This window comes from Miniopterus natalensis, chromosome 10, assembly GCF_054644295.1.
Source record: "Miniopterus natalensis isolate mMinNat1 chromosome 10, mMinNat1.hap1, whole genome shotgun sequence".
Classification (NCBI taxonomy): Eukaryota; Metazoa; Chordata; class Mammalia; order Chiroptera; family Miniopteridae; genus Miniopterus; species Miniopterus natalensis.
In genome coordinates this window covers 76,609,765-76,623,154 of record NC_142090.1, presented here as the reverse complement: position 1 = coordinate 76,623,154, position 13,390 = coordinate 76,609,765, and the positions used below count along the sequence as shown (strand labels likewise).

The window sequence follows — 13,390 nt, the reverse complement described above, 5'->3', positions numbered from 1 at the left end:
CATGGTATCGAAAGAGAAACAAGATTTTTTTTTTTCAAAGCAGTAATTCACACTTAGCAAAAATTGTTGGTGATGCACAAAATTGTTGATCTCAAACTCTGACAGTTTTTTATCCTTTTGTAACTTTTTAAAACAGCATCTGATCCTTTTTATTTTAGTGTAATGAATATTACAGACACTTGTATGCAGGAATGTGTTAAAACTAAGGCTCATGTAGAACTTTTTTTCATCTTGTGTGCCTCACAAAATATCATCTGTTTTTATACCCTGTGTTCTCCCCTTAAATGATGGTCAGCTGATTATTTTGTGAGTGTGGTTTTAATAACCAGAACATGGAAAGAAATCCTCAGCCTGTCACCCACCACGCCCTCCCCCTGGGCCCTTGTGCTCATTCGATCTTCTTTCCATAGATCACCCAGCGAGGAGCAAATTGATTTTGATACTCTCACCTTTTCCGTTTTCCCTGTGTTTACCTCCAATGGGACTGTTCATTGGAGTCACAGACTACAAAAGATTAATTTCCAAAAAGGAAACTCCAGCATTTGCAAATTGGATATTGGCTCCAAGAGTATTAGATCACCCAGATTTGTTGTTAGTGAAATTTAAATGAACTCAAAACCCCCCAAGTTAAAATTTTCAGGGTGGAGACAGATGAACAGTCACATCTTGTCTTGTTCATTGTGGTGTGTGTTATGAGTCGTTTGACGCTTTGACCAAATTTAGGCTGCTCATGTTCCCTAATATCTTTCTGATGCCCCCTCCTGCCAGGAACCTGAGGACCAGAGTTACTATGGGAAATTTTTGTCCCTCCCAGAAGTGAGACGAGCCATCCACGTGGGAAACCGGACTTTTAACAATGGATCCACAGTGGAAAAGTACTTGGAAGAAGACACAGTGAAGTCAGTTAAGCCGTGGTTAGCTGAAATCATGAATAAGTATAAGGTAAGAGAGTGGCTTCAGTTGCTATTTTCAGAACTTTTCCGATTACAATTACCCAGAGCAGAGGTGACTTTCTTGGATTTGTCATTTGACTCCTGCCATTTTTTTTTTATTTTTTTACTTTTGTGATGTTTTACAAATATAAATAATAACCTCTTCATTGTTTGATTTCTTTAAATGAAGTTTGTTACTTTTCCTTCTCATTAAACCACTTACCCCGACGGTTCCTAAAACGAAATTCTCTTGGGCACCTGCCGCCTCTCATCATTGAGAAGAGGAGGCCTCGCAGAGCTGAGATGACTGGCGTGTGAGAGCCAGGTTTCCCCCGTTGTTCGCTGTGTAATAGTAATCCCAGTGAAGTCAGGGGTAAATGAAATCAACTGGTTGATCCAAAAGTGGATTTTGCCTAATAACTGACTTCATTCACGTTGCTTAAACACACTTTTAATTTTTAGTATCTGCATTAAGCCAAACACTGTGCTAGGTGGTCAGGTGGAAACAATGAATGAGAACGGGTCCCTGTGTGGAGGTGTGTGAAGTCTACCGGTAGGTTCTCTGATTGGGACATTCTGCCTGATTTGCTGCTGGAGGTGCCAAAAGAAGTGAAGTTGTGGAAAGGAAGCCCTGAGGGTTTAGATGAAGGAGCTATGGACTCTAGAACTCTCACCCCAGAGGGTGGACACCGAGAGCAAGTGACATAGAAGAGTCGTCCTGTGCATCCTCCCCCCTCCCCACTTCTATTCTCATCTCCTCTGACCCTCCAGGGCTGCTGTCACCTGTCCTAGGCATGGTCTATGGGGCACCTGTGCAGGATAAGTGTGCTTAAGTGATAGGAGACCACCTGTGAGGTGACCCACTTCCTCTCTGTTTCCCGGCAGAAGCAAGAATAATGTTTAGGATGAAGAGAAAACAGAGCAGCTAGTAGCCAACACATCTTTGTATCGATTAGGAAAAAAAGCAACCTCTTCTGAAGATACTTCATTGCCATCTGTCAAAAACTGTCCTAATATACTGCTTTTATTTGAACTGAACTCTTTACTGTCATTTCTGCAACGAGAAATACACGTTTCTGTAACGTCTGTCAGGAATAGTGTCCCTTGGGATTGTTCGATGCACAACCTTCACGACTGTCCAGGGAGGTTCTGCCCAATGCACAATTCCTAGATTATGTTTTGGAATATGCCAGACCTCTAAGGCCCATTTTCTGGTCCTGCCTCTAGCACAGAGTTTGAGTCCCTAGACACATGACCCCCTTTTGAAAATAATCTAACGTCAGTGGCGTGCAGAGTCCACAAACCTACTATAAATCTGCAGAACTGGATGTAATACTTTCTAGAAAAGAAAGGGTCTCACTAGATGAGGTCACAATTTCAACCAGCCTTGTGTTTGGTTCTGCCTGGAAACGTAGTGGCCCTTCATGCTTGCCTGCCCGGAGCCTTCTCTGAGCAGCTCATATAGCACTGCTGGCTGTCTTCTTCTCTGGGCCTTCGGACCCTGTCGTCTCTACTGCTCTTGTCACACTTAGCACGCTCTGCTGCCATCATGGGCTGTCAGCTCTAGCACCAGCCTGGAGCAGACAGCAAGGGAATGAACAAATGAATGAAAAATCAGCTCTACAAATCAGTGCTGTGTCAAAATTACTCCAGTAAACTTGTCCATAATCCATTAGATATTTATCACCCACAAATTTATTAAACCAAAAAAAGCTTAGCACTTGCGTTTTCAAAACATAAATAATGTGCTATAATATAACATTAAGGAACACAAAGTGGTATTTTTGAGTGGAGAGCAAATAAGGAGGTTCCTATGCACCTTTTTTTGTGCCCTTGGGAGATACATGTTCTCACTGTATAAATTTAACTGGAACACGATTCCTTTCTCAGCCAAGTGAGGAGAGTTTACATCATCAGCTCACCTGATATTGGCTCATTGCCACGGAGTGTCCAATGGATTGGTAAAGAACACACTGATTAAAGACATTTAAACATCTCTGTCCCTGTTTCCCATGTATCCTAAACCTACCAACATGAATTCCAATGCAATCAGAGTATTTTCTAAACTTTTAAACTGTGACTCAGTTGTCAGAAAAAGAGACTAGATTAGTGATGCAGATAAACCATGTTTCCATAAAGAAAGACAGCAGAGTATTCGGTCCATCTCGTGCACACCAAGTGGCTGCTGCTAAGCCAGGCTGTGTATTCATGGCTCAGCTGGCGTAGCCTGCAGGGCAGAGATTATCTTTGGCTTGTCTGTAACGGTGGTGAACCTCAGTGTATATGCAATGAAATCAGAACAACGTAGGTTGGCTTAAAACATTAGTGCCCTCAAAGTGATATTTATGTAAGACTCGCTGCTCATTTGTCATAGAAAATAGCGCACATGTTTCTATTCATGGGAACCTGGAGGTCTTTTTCCAGGACTAGATTCATTTTAGCCAATGCGGAGTATCTCTGATGGGCTGAGGAAGACCCTCATCAGTTTCTGGGAGCTAATAGAACTCCTGTGGTACATCGGTTTCTGGGTAGACTACATGGAAACATAATCCTTTTCATGTAATAATCTATAGGGCCTGTGTACACAGACTCATTCTCTATTCAATAATTTCAGATGTTTGGGTGATAAACTGAAATATATTAGTAATTTTCAAAATAACTAGAATGAGAGATAGTCTGTTGGGCTGTTGGAATTCTTCATGATTCACTCAGGTCACAAGATCGTCAAGATTTTTAGGACCCAGCTAGGTCATAGATCATGGTAGTTAGGAGCATGGGTTCTCAAGCTAGACATTTTGAGTTTGAATGCTAGTTCCACCATTCACTGGCTGTGTTCCTTTGGGGAGGATACTTAAACACTCAGCTTCTCCATCTGTGAAATGGGAATAATAATAGTCCTTATAGGTGAAATCTTGTGAGGTTTAAGTAGATAATGCATGTAAAACTTTAGAACTAGTTAGAAAGTGCTTGAAAATATAAGCTATCACCAATGATGTTTAACATATCTTAGCAAAAGTCCTTAAGCACCAGCCATATGCAAAAGTTACACAAGAAACCCTGGAAAACACAAAAATGAAAAAGACTCGACAGACTTCTGCTTTCTAGTCCAGCACTTAGGAGCTTAGCAGTCATTATTCCATCCTAACAATGAGTAAAATGCTGGACAAATTGAAAAAAATCAATAATGCTTTTTAGATCTGGGAGAGAAGTAAGGTCACAGGGCAAACCACTTCCCCAGGCAAATCCAGCCAGGAGTGGGGGTGGGAGCACACTTTTGTGAGTTTTATCTCCGTGAGTTCTACAAGGTCCTCACAGTTAATACTGGTGAAAAATCCCCTCTGGCAGGGGGAGGAAAAAAGGAACCATTTTGAAATATAGAAGAACATTCTGTTTTTCTTAACAAGCCCTGCCCTCAGGGAATTATTGTACCAGAGCTAACTACCTGTGGAAAAGGAAACACCCAACTTCAGCTCTAGCCTTCCACGTAGGGGAAAGGAAATACCCAATTCCGGTCCCCTCTAGCCATGCTGTCCTACCTACGTGGGGGAGGAGAAACTTCACAGCACTGGTGAAGTCCACAGTCCAGGGACATGGGCTCCTAAAAGACTAAGACCTAATCATGGGGCTACAGTATGCTTCCTGCCCCCCCCACCTTACCATCATATTGCTAAAGACTTAGTTACCATAGTTCCCTTCACCTAGTACATCATGTCCATCTTGCAACAAAAATCACCAGGAATACTAACAGGCAAGAGACTAAACATGCGTTAGAATCAGAGTCAGCTATGACAGTGATGTCAGAATGAACAGACCATTGATTATATTAAGCATATTTTATTCCTTCCTCTTTTAAACAGCATCTAAAAAAATAAATAAAAACAAAGATACCCTTACACGCTGATTGCAAGGAGTATCCTGATTTTTACAATGCTAAAATGCTCTAGGGGATGGGTAGGGCATCTCTAAAACCTAAGAAATGTAACTCATACTCCGTAAGAGCTATTGGCTTTGAAAATGCTGCTCTTTGTAGAGGTTCCCTGGTCCGTCCTTAGTCCTTTCTGATGTAAAAGTTTCAATGTCCTTGCGAAGATTCTTGCTAAAGATTCTGAATATGTTTTTAACCACCCTTTCTTTGTGTGGTTATAGTTCTTTTTCTAAAAATATATGGGCTATATTTTCAAAGACATGAGGATGAGAGAGAGAATAGGAGTGTGTGTGTGTACGTGTGGGTGGTGCATTTTCTGTATGAAACCTTGATTTTAACAAACAGGAGCCACAGCTTTGTACATAGAGGCCATTTGGATTCAAAGCCTTGGCCTTGGATTTGAGGCTGCCCTGTGGCTAAGCTGTCTGGAAGACCACTGCAGTCTTAGGAGGTACCATCTCCAAATGCCAGTTCTTAACCTCCACATGTTTGTGCTTCGAAAGGTTAAACTGCCCTGGGGTAGGGCTTAGTTCACTGTGTTTAAAAGTTCATCTAGTCAGGAAATTGTAAATATAAAGTTACATTTCCCTGTCACTTATCATTCCGCAGCTCATTAAGTTTCAGCTAATTGCATCTTCAGAATTCAGGATCTTAATGTTTCTCAGCTTCCCTGCCAGACTGAAATCTTAACACCCGGGTCGTTAGAGTTTTATTTGCTTGTCCTAGGCTATCAAAAGATCTTCATGTAGAAACGGGCAGTTCCTGATGAATGGCTGTGACTGAGAAGTTTGAAAGAGAAATATTTCTGGTAAAACTAGCTCATTTTAGCAGTCATTCTAATTGCTTGTGGCATTTTCCTTCATAACATCTCCTGATAGCAAAATGTCAATAGTAAAAGTGGCCAGGAAACTAGATTTGATAAGTGTCTGGCAAACCAAGAAAAATTTAACACTTACATGGGCCTGATTCTTCAGCTGCTCGGTTGGATTCCAAGCCTCCCTGAAACCATGATGGGAAAAGTCTGGCCTTGTTGAGTGTAAGCTGCGGCGATCCCTTTCTTCCAAACCCTTTGAAGACAATGAAGGGAATGCCAGTGCCATCCCATGAAAAATGTCTGGGAGGAGGAAGTGGCTTAGCTCCCAGCGAGGCGGAACGGAAGAGAGGGAAGCTAATCCTGGGACATTTGTTTTATGTAATCATAGCCCGTAGATAAGCAACTGCCACTTTACAGGCACATAAAATCCTGCAAATTTATGCTGCAGGTTGCCTTGTCAATTCATCTTACCTGCTTTGGTTACAATCCAAGTGCAAGAACAGGGTTGTTATTATTTTTTTTTATGAGACATACTTCTGGGCTGCTTTGATTTTTAAGCATTTCGATGAATAAAGGGAAAAGAGAATACCCATATATTATAAAACAGACTTGCCGCGCTTTTGACATCTTTGCTCGTCTGTCTTTAAATCTATGTTGGGATGAAACGTTCAAATGAGAACCAGCACGTATTTTTATTTTCTCCTGTTTTTTTAAAACCCTTTGATATTGTACTCTGCCGTGTGGGTCAGTTTGTCTTAAATCGCTGTGCTTGGTGAACACTGTGATCATTTTGCAAGGGCTTTATTTCGTTGTTTGAAGGGACCTCATGCTCGAAACATTGGAGGGTACATTTGTGATCTATGGCAACAGGAAAAGTGGAATTTATTCTGGCGTCGCCCAACGATGGCAGTGTGTGGGGGGGTGCGAGAGGAAAGATACTAAGTGGCAATACCATATTATTATTAATAATAATATGCCGAGTCTCAGGATCTCGGAATCATTAAGCTAAGAAATGCATACAGTTGGCCCACTCTGTCCACAGGTTCTGCATCAGCAGATTCAACCAACCGTGGATCAGAAATATTCAGGAAAAAAGTTATGTTGTTGCTGACATGTGCTCTGTAGTTAGGCCAACGACGGTTGCGTCTGTGCTGAACACGTAGACTTTTTTCCCTTGTTATTATTTCCCAAACACTATAGTGTGACAACTATTTACACAGCACTTGCGTTGGACTAGGTATTGTAAGTAATCCGGAGTAACTTAAAGTATACAGGAGGATGACATGGGTCATGTGCAAATCCTATACTATTTTATATAAGAGACTTGACCAGCCTCAGATTTTGGTATCTGCAGGGGACCAATCCCCCGTGGATACCAAGGGATGACTGTATTTAAATCCAATTGCTATGAAGTCCAACTGCTATGAAACAAAGGCTATCATATCACTTGGCTTTATTTTGAAAAGATAGAGAAAAGGCGTGGGGAGTGTTCCTTTCTGGATTCAGTGAGGAGAAGGTCATGTGCGATAAATGTCAGCACACTGCAGTAGGCTCTCAGCCTATTCCCCGTGTCATAGTAGAGCAGGACAAGATGCAAGCCGATGACACTAGTGGTCTCCAAAGCAGTGTGTGCCCATCAGCCTCCCCGGGGATGTGGGAGGAAAATAGTAAAGCTTTAATTTTTATTTTTTTTAAAAAAGAAATAAGCTTTGCTCCTGTTTACTCTATGGATTGGCACGGGGGCTCTTATTTGGTCTGTATGTTAGAAGGTCACAAGCTGATGTCATAGAGACAGATGCAGAGTTAGTGTTTTGGCTTCAGTCATCGTGGTCATCACTTGAGTCCGTTTGCCACAAGATGTGACTCCAGCTCCAGTGCTCTTTCCACTCTAGTGCCCGCTTCTTCCATCTGAGCGCAGGCGACTGAACTCAGTGGCAGTTGGCCCTGGTTGTTAGTCCAGAGGGGAGGGCACGTGCCCACCCTTCCCAGGGCCTGAGGAAGCCTCGGTCGCAGCCTCTGGGGCTCTCCCTCGGGCCTTTCCAGCTCTGGCTTTGCCTGAACCCCAACCACACCCCTGCGTGGCTCGTTCTGTGCCATCTACTCGCTTATGATGAGAAACTCCGTCCCTGGGCACCAGTCAGACCACAGCTCATGCTTCCTGTACCGAACAGCACGTGAGCCAGTGGAACCTGGAACCTGGAACCTTCCACGGGCTTTCTGAAACGAGAGCTCTGGGCGGGAGCCCCGGCCTCCTCTGTCCTGGCTTCCCTGCCTCCCTGTGCTCCTTTCATTCTCAGTATTACATCTGTTTCTTCAGCCTCCTGACAGTCCCCGTATGTGTTACAGCGACTGCACAATCTTTTCGGCCTATTTGACATTCTCGGGAGAAGAAAGAAAAGGATTCTTTAGTTACCAAACAAGGGGAAGCTGTGTTTGGGGGAGAAAGACTGAGTCAGGCTCTGGGCCAGCTTGGTGAATGGCGCCATTGAGAGCGGGCCCCAGAACCTTGCACCTGCCGACAGCAGGTTTTCCTGTGTAGGTGAAATCCCACCGGGCGCGGAGCATCGATTAAACTTCTGTTTTTAATTTGGTAAGAAAACGTAAGCCGTGCGACCAGGTACCTGCCTCCCTCCTGAGGAGCCCGGCCTGGCTGCCAGCCTTCACAGCTTGGCTCTTCCCCTGGTGGGGACAGCCACGGGTGGGAAGCAGGCTTGTAGACATGGCTCTCCTGGCTCTTTGCATGAGTGCCTCCTTGCTCTCAGTTTGCTCCGAAGAGAAAGGTATAGTAATCTTCATTCGTAGACAACTAGGACTTTTCCTCAAGCTGGAAGGCAAGTTCATCATGGGAGAAAGGGATTCGATGGGTCTGACGCATCTCAAGGCCGCTGGAGTCCAAGGCGAAGGCTCTGCTCCGGGACACCCCCAGGCCTGCCTTCCCGCTGTTCATATTCCCGTGGGAACTTCCCAGCACCTCTAAATTGATACCTCAGTGGGTTGTTCAGCATTTCTCCGCAACAAGGCCCCCCTCCTTTCTGCTGGCCCTCAGGCCCACTTCAGCAGGGTGTCCTGGGCGCACATGAACACTCCATGGTCCCTGCAGGGGATCAGTCCACTCAATGTTATGGCAATGCAACTTTTTTTTTTAACTTGAAAGGTGATGATAATGTTGGGGAGCAAAGAGCTGGTGGGGAGACTTGATGGCAAAAGTTCTTCCCACAGCTCCTGTCTACCCCTCCTATGATCATTGAGGCTGTGGGAGCATCCCCCACACCCCCACGTGAAGTAGTCTCCAATGCTCTTAATCCGGCCCCGTGAATGGCAGAGCGCTCCTCTAAGCGTGGCCATCCTTGGAAGCTACCTCTGTCGTTTGGCAACCGTTAACAAAGGGACTGATTGTCTTTGCAGGATGTACCAAACCCAAGGTCTGCGGGTGCTGTCCAATACAAATAGAATGCAAGCCATATATGTAATTTTAAATTTTCTAGAAGGCACATTAGAAAGACAAAAAGGAACCAGTGAAATTAGTTTTAATAACTTATTTTCTTTAGCCCAATATATCCAAAATGTTATATCAACATTCAATCAATATTAAGAAGCATGAATCAGACTGATGAATCTCAGAGGGTTGGAGGAAGGCGGGTGGGTGGAGGGGGAGAGATTAACCAAAGAACTTATACGCATGTATGCACGACCCAAGGACACGGACAATGTGTGGGGAGGGGTGTGGGACAGGGTGGAATGGGTCATTGGGGAGAAAAAGGGACATCTGTAATATTTTGAACAAAACCAACAAAAAAGATTTCATAGGCTTTCCAAGTAAAGAGGATTATAGACATTGGAGACATTAAAGAAACTTACATAGGTAATTGGCTTGGGCTTTTCCCAAAGACTCTGTATAGAATAAAGTAGAAATGTGGAAAAAAAATTATTGAGATAGTTTACACTCTTTTCTTTGTACTAAGTCTTCAAAATCCAGTGGGTTTCATAGATTTATAGCGTATCTCAGTTTGGAGTAGTCACGATTCCAGTGTCCACAAGCCACATGTGGCTAATGGCTATTGTATCGATTAGCGTGGGTTAATACCTTTAAGCCTAACTATTGTCAATTATAGCATTTTTTCCTTGCTCTGTGGGCTGTTTCTTGTTGGTGGGGTTGTGTGTGATGCTGGTTAATTAGGCCCCCTTAGTAATGCTAGAAGAGGAAGAACCTGGCTCCCGCCTGGGCGCGGGGTGAGCACATGGGCAAGCATGTGGCAGTCTTGGCGATGACCCTCGCCGTGGCCTTGCAGCTGACACTCTGACAGCCAGGGAGGATGTTCGTCTCTGGAGGGACTTGTCTGGGGAGTGTGGCAGGCCTGCTCCTGGGCGCTTCCAGTTCCTTAAATCCAGGTATTGACCATGATCAGAGGAGACTCTGGAGAGGGGAGAAGATCAGAGAAGAGCTATGACAGCAGGCCCTGAAACAAGAGGCAGAGGAAAGACCCCTTGAGCGGCCTTTCCTATTTAAACCAGAGGACAAATATTACTCTGGGTCATCATTAAAAGTAATTTTAAGCGTGCTGTTCCAGGTGGTTAATTTTTTTCTCAGAGATCCCTGGGCTGGAGTGATGGCTTGCTGGATTGTTTCCAATTGGCTTTGTTCCTCCTTGCCTTCTGAAAGCAACTAAATTATTTAGAGTTAAACTGCAAGAAAGCAGGAATCATTTTCTTTGGCCGAAAGTCATTATTTGTGTAATCGTGCACACACTCACTCCACCTCGCTTTGCTTCGCTCTCATTTTTCCAGCCGGGAGACGGGTGGCAGGCACATGGGGGTGTTTATTCCAAGTCCATTTTCTCTCTCATTGTCTCCCCTTTTCCGTAAACTTGGAAGCCAACCGTGTCCCTTTAGAAGCACAACTCTGTGGCCAAAGTGACTGCTGTTTCATCCAATGGCTGCATTATTTTTCTATCACAGCCTTCTCGGGGCAGACCCTGGGACTCAGGCCTCCTGAGCGATACAGCCCGATATTCCTGCAAATCCCCAGGAAGAGGGGCTCTTGCAAAAAGCATGAGTGCTGGGCATCTGGGGCCTGGGCTTTGTCCCTGAAAGGGTAGCAACTGTCCCTCCAGTCAGGAGCATGTCTTGAAACTTGGACTCCACGGCTGACGTTCAGTTCTTCTTTTGCAGCTGAGCTTTTGAGAAACCCTTGGGAATGCCCCCGGGGTTGAGTTGGATATTAGTGGAATTAATTCCCTTCTGCTCAGGAGAGAGGCACTGGGCGAGCATGCTAATTGCTTCGGGCAGAAAGGACTCCTGGCTCTGCTGGGGTTTGTAATAGAATAAGTAAGGCGGCCAGAAGAGGAAGTGTGGAGGCTGCTTTGTAGGAGTTTCATTGATTTAGCATCTGTAGGAAAAGCTTCTTTAAAATAATTTTTTTTTTTTTTTTTGATTGTTGAACAGGAGAACATTCAAAACCAAGACAGATAGCGGCCAACTGGGGCCGCCGGGCCGCCTGGAATAGCTTAGGCTGCTGTTCAATCATTTCCCCAAACAGGAAACCACAAAATATTAGAGATTAAGGTCACTAGATCATTGGGAAAAGAGCATAACTTTGTCTGCAAAGTATTATGATGGGTTGTAAATGGGCCAAAATATAAGCATAAATCTTTTGTCGAAAAGTGCAACAACGAAACTCCAGCCTTCTCACAGAAGCACAGTTGCTGTCCTGTCCTGCTGAGAGACCAAGGCGCCTTCTGCAGCGTTTCAGTAATTTTCCTAATAATAAGTCGCAGAACAAACGGGCAAGCAAGAGGGAGAAGTTTTGTGTTCTTTTGATTTGGTTTAAAAATAGAAGTGAAAGTTTAAATCAGTAAGTAGCCCTTACATAATTTATTTTTATTCTTCTGCTTTTATACTGTCAACAGTGAAACATATAACAAAATGCACATTTATATGCATTTCTGCCCCCAACCCCTTCTTTCAAGAATTCAGTTGTGCAGGCACCACTGAAAGCCCAGAGGTCTCTTTTCCCCTTCGAGTAGCATGTGGCAGCCCCTAACTCACTTGAAGGCAAAATCTGCATCCTGAGGGCGTGGGGTCTTTTTAGTTGAGTCAGCAGGTAAATTGGTTGGCACGTATTTTTTGGCTAACACAGTGGGTTGCTTTATATCTGCCTGGAAAATACCTTTCAGAGGCACTCACTCTGTGAAACGGGCTCAACATCATCCGATTCTCTTCATTAGGTCTTTACTGGGGAGTTTTTTCTTGCTGAGAGTTAAATGTATGAATCAGCTGCTGATTTATGTACACCCAGAGCTTGAAAAGGTTGTGTTTAAATGATTAGAATTTAGAAAGATGTCAGTGAAACAGGCTTTTGAATCTGGAGCATCACTGGGGCAGGGGTCACATTTTTTCCTCTGTCCCCTGAGTGCCTGATCCGTAGGCGCTTCATAAATATTTGCTGTTGAATAAGTAGAGACTTCATAGGAGCGGAGCAAACAAACAGACACAACGCATTCCTTATGTAAGCCACGGGCTCTTCTCCCACTCGGACAAAAGGCCACGTCCCTCCCATTTCGGATGGAAGCGAAATTCAGCTGCCTGAGGATCCAGGAAGGAAATGAAATCAATGAACAGCGTTGGATTGAGACCTATTGATCTTTCTGTGTCGCCCATGACAAAGTCATGGATACGGAGAAATATTTTTTCTCTTTCAAGAAAAACAATAACATAAGCACTGAAAAAAATGACAACGGCCCTTGCGCCTCTGTGGGGGAGGGAGACCACTAAGGAAGGGGTGGGACTGTGGCTAAGGGGGACAGGCAGCTACTGTGCAGTGTCAGGCATTGCTGCCCAGTGGAAATGTGGGCTCAGCATGGTCAGATCTCCCAGTATTTGAATGCTGGCATCTAATTGAAAAAACTGCACCACTATGTAGACTCAATGGATAGAGCTGCAAGGCCTGTTTAAAACCTCTACACTCCACTGTAGAAATGTACTTTTCAGATTATGCTTGTTAAGGTGTAGCAAAATCATTGAGGAAACCCAGCCCTTCGGGTTGTAGGACAGTTCTACATCTTGTAGCCCAGTTGGCCCTCCTAACAACTCTACAGCGTAGATATTGCACTTCTTAGGGGAGAAAGTTAAGGCACAGAGAGAATAGATGGCATATCAAAGTCATTCAGGAGGCACAGACCCTGGGAGGCTGAGCCAGGGCTGGGCCTCGAGACTTCTGTCTGCAAGTGTCATACTACTTTCATAGGCCTCCTGCTGTTCGTTTTACCAAATTCATCATCTCACGCGGTTGTGTTAGAGCTTTAACTCTTACAGCCTAAATCACAATTGTATTCTACAGGTAATATTGGAAATTATGCAGCTGGTTGAATAGCTATGTTAAGCTCTTTAAATGTGATGATAAAAGCAATAGCTAGCATTAATTGAACATTTACTATGTGACTGGGATGCAAAGAGCTTCACATGAATTATATTATGTAATTCTCCCAGTGACTCTCTGTCCTATATGTTTCTCTTATACCCATTTTACAGATGAGGAAACTGAACTCTAGGGAAGCTGAGTAAGTTAATTAAGATAATCTCGTTAGTAAGTAACAGGGCTAGGATTAAAACCTAGCCACAGGGCCTGTGCTCTAACTATGGACATGTATCCTTCATTTCAAGGAGTCACACTTATCTTTAGGTTTGCTCCTTGCATGTGGAATTACAAATACAGAATGCACC

The 13,390-nt window shown here is 44.0% G+C and overlaps 1 protein-coding gene across 3 annotated transcripts in view; it reads left to right on the top strand.

The window, feature by feature from the left end:
* CPVL (carboxypeptidase vitellogenic like) overlaps positions 1-13,390 on the top strand; it is an 81,149-nt gene that overhangs the window by 45,283 nt on the left and 22,476 nt on the right. For all 3 annotated transcript variants that reach the window (XM_087821429.1, XM_087821428.1, XM_087821430.1), the window contains one exon: positions 769-942. In XM_087821429.1, the coding sequence (XP_087677555.1) occupies positions 769-942 (174 nt within the window). The remainder of the gene's footprint in view (positions 1-768; positions 943-13,390) is intronic.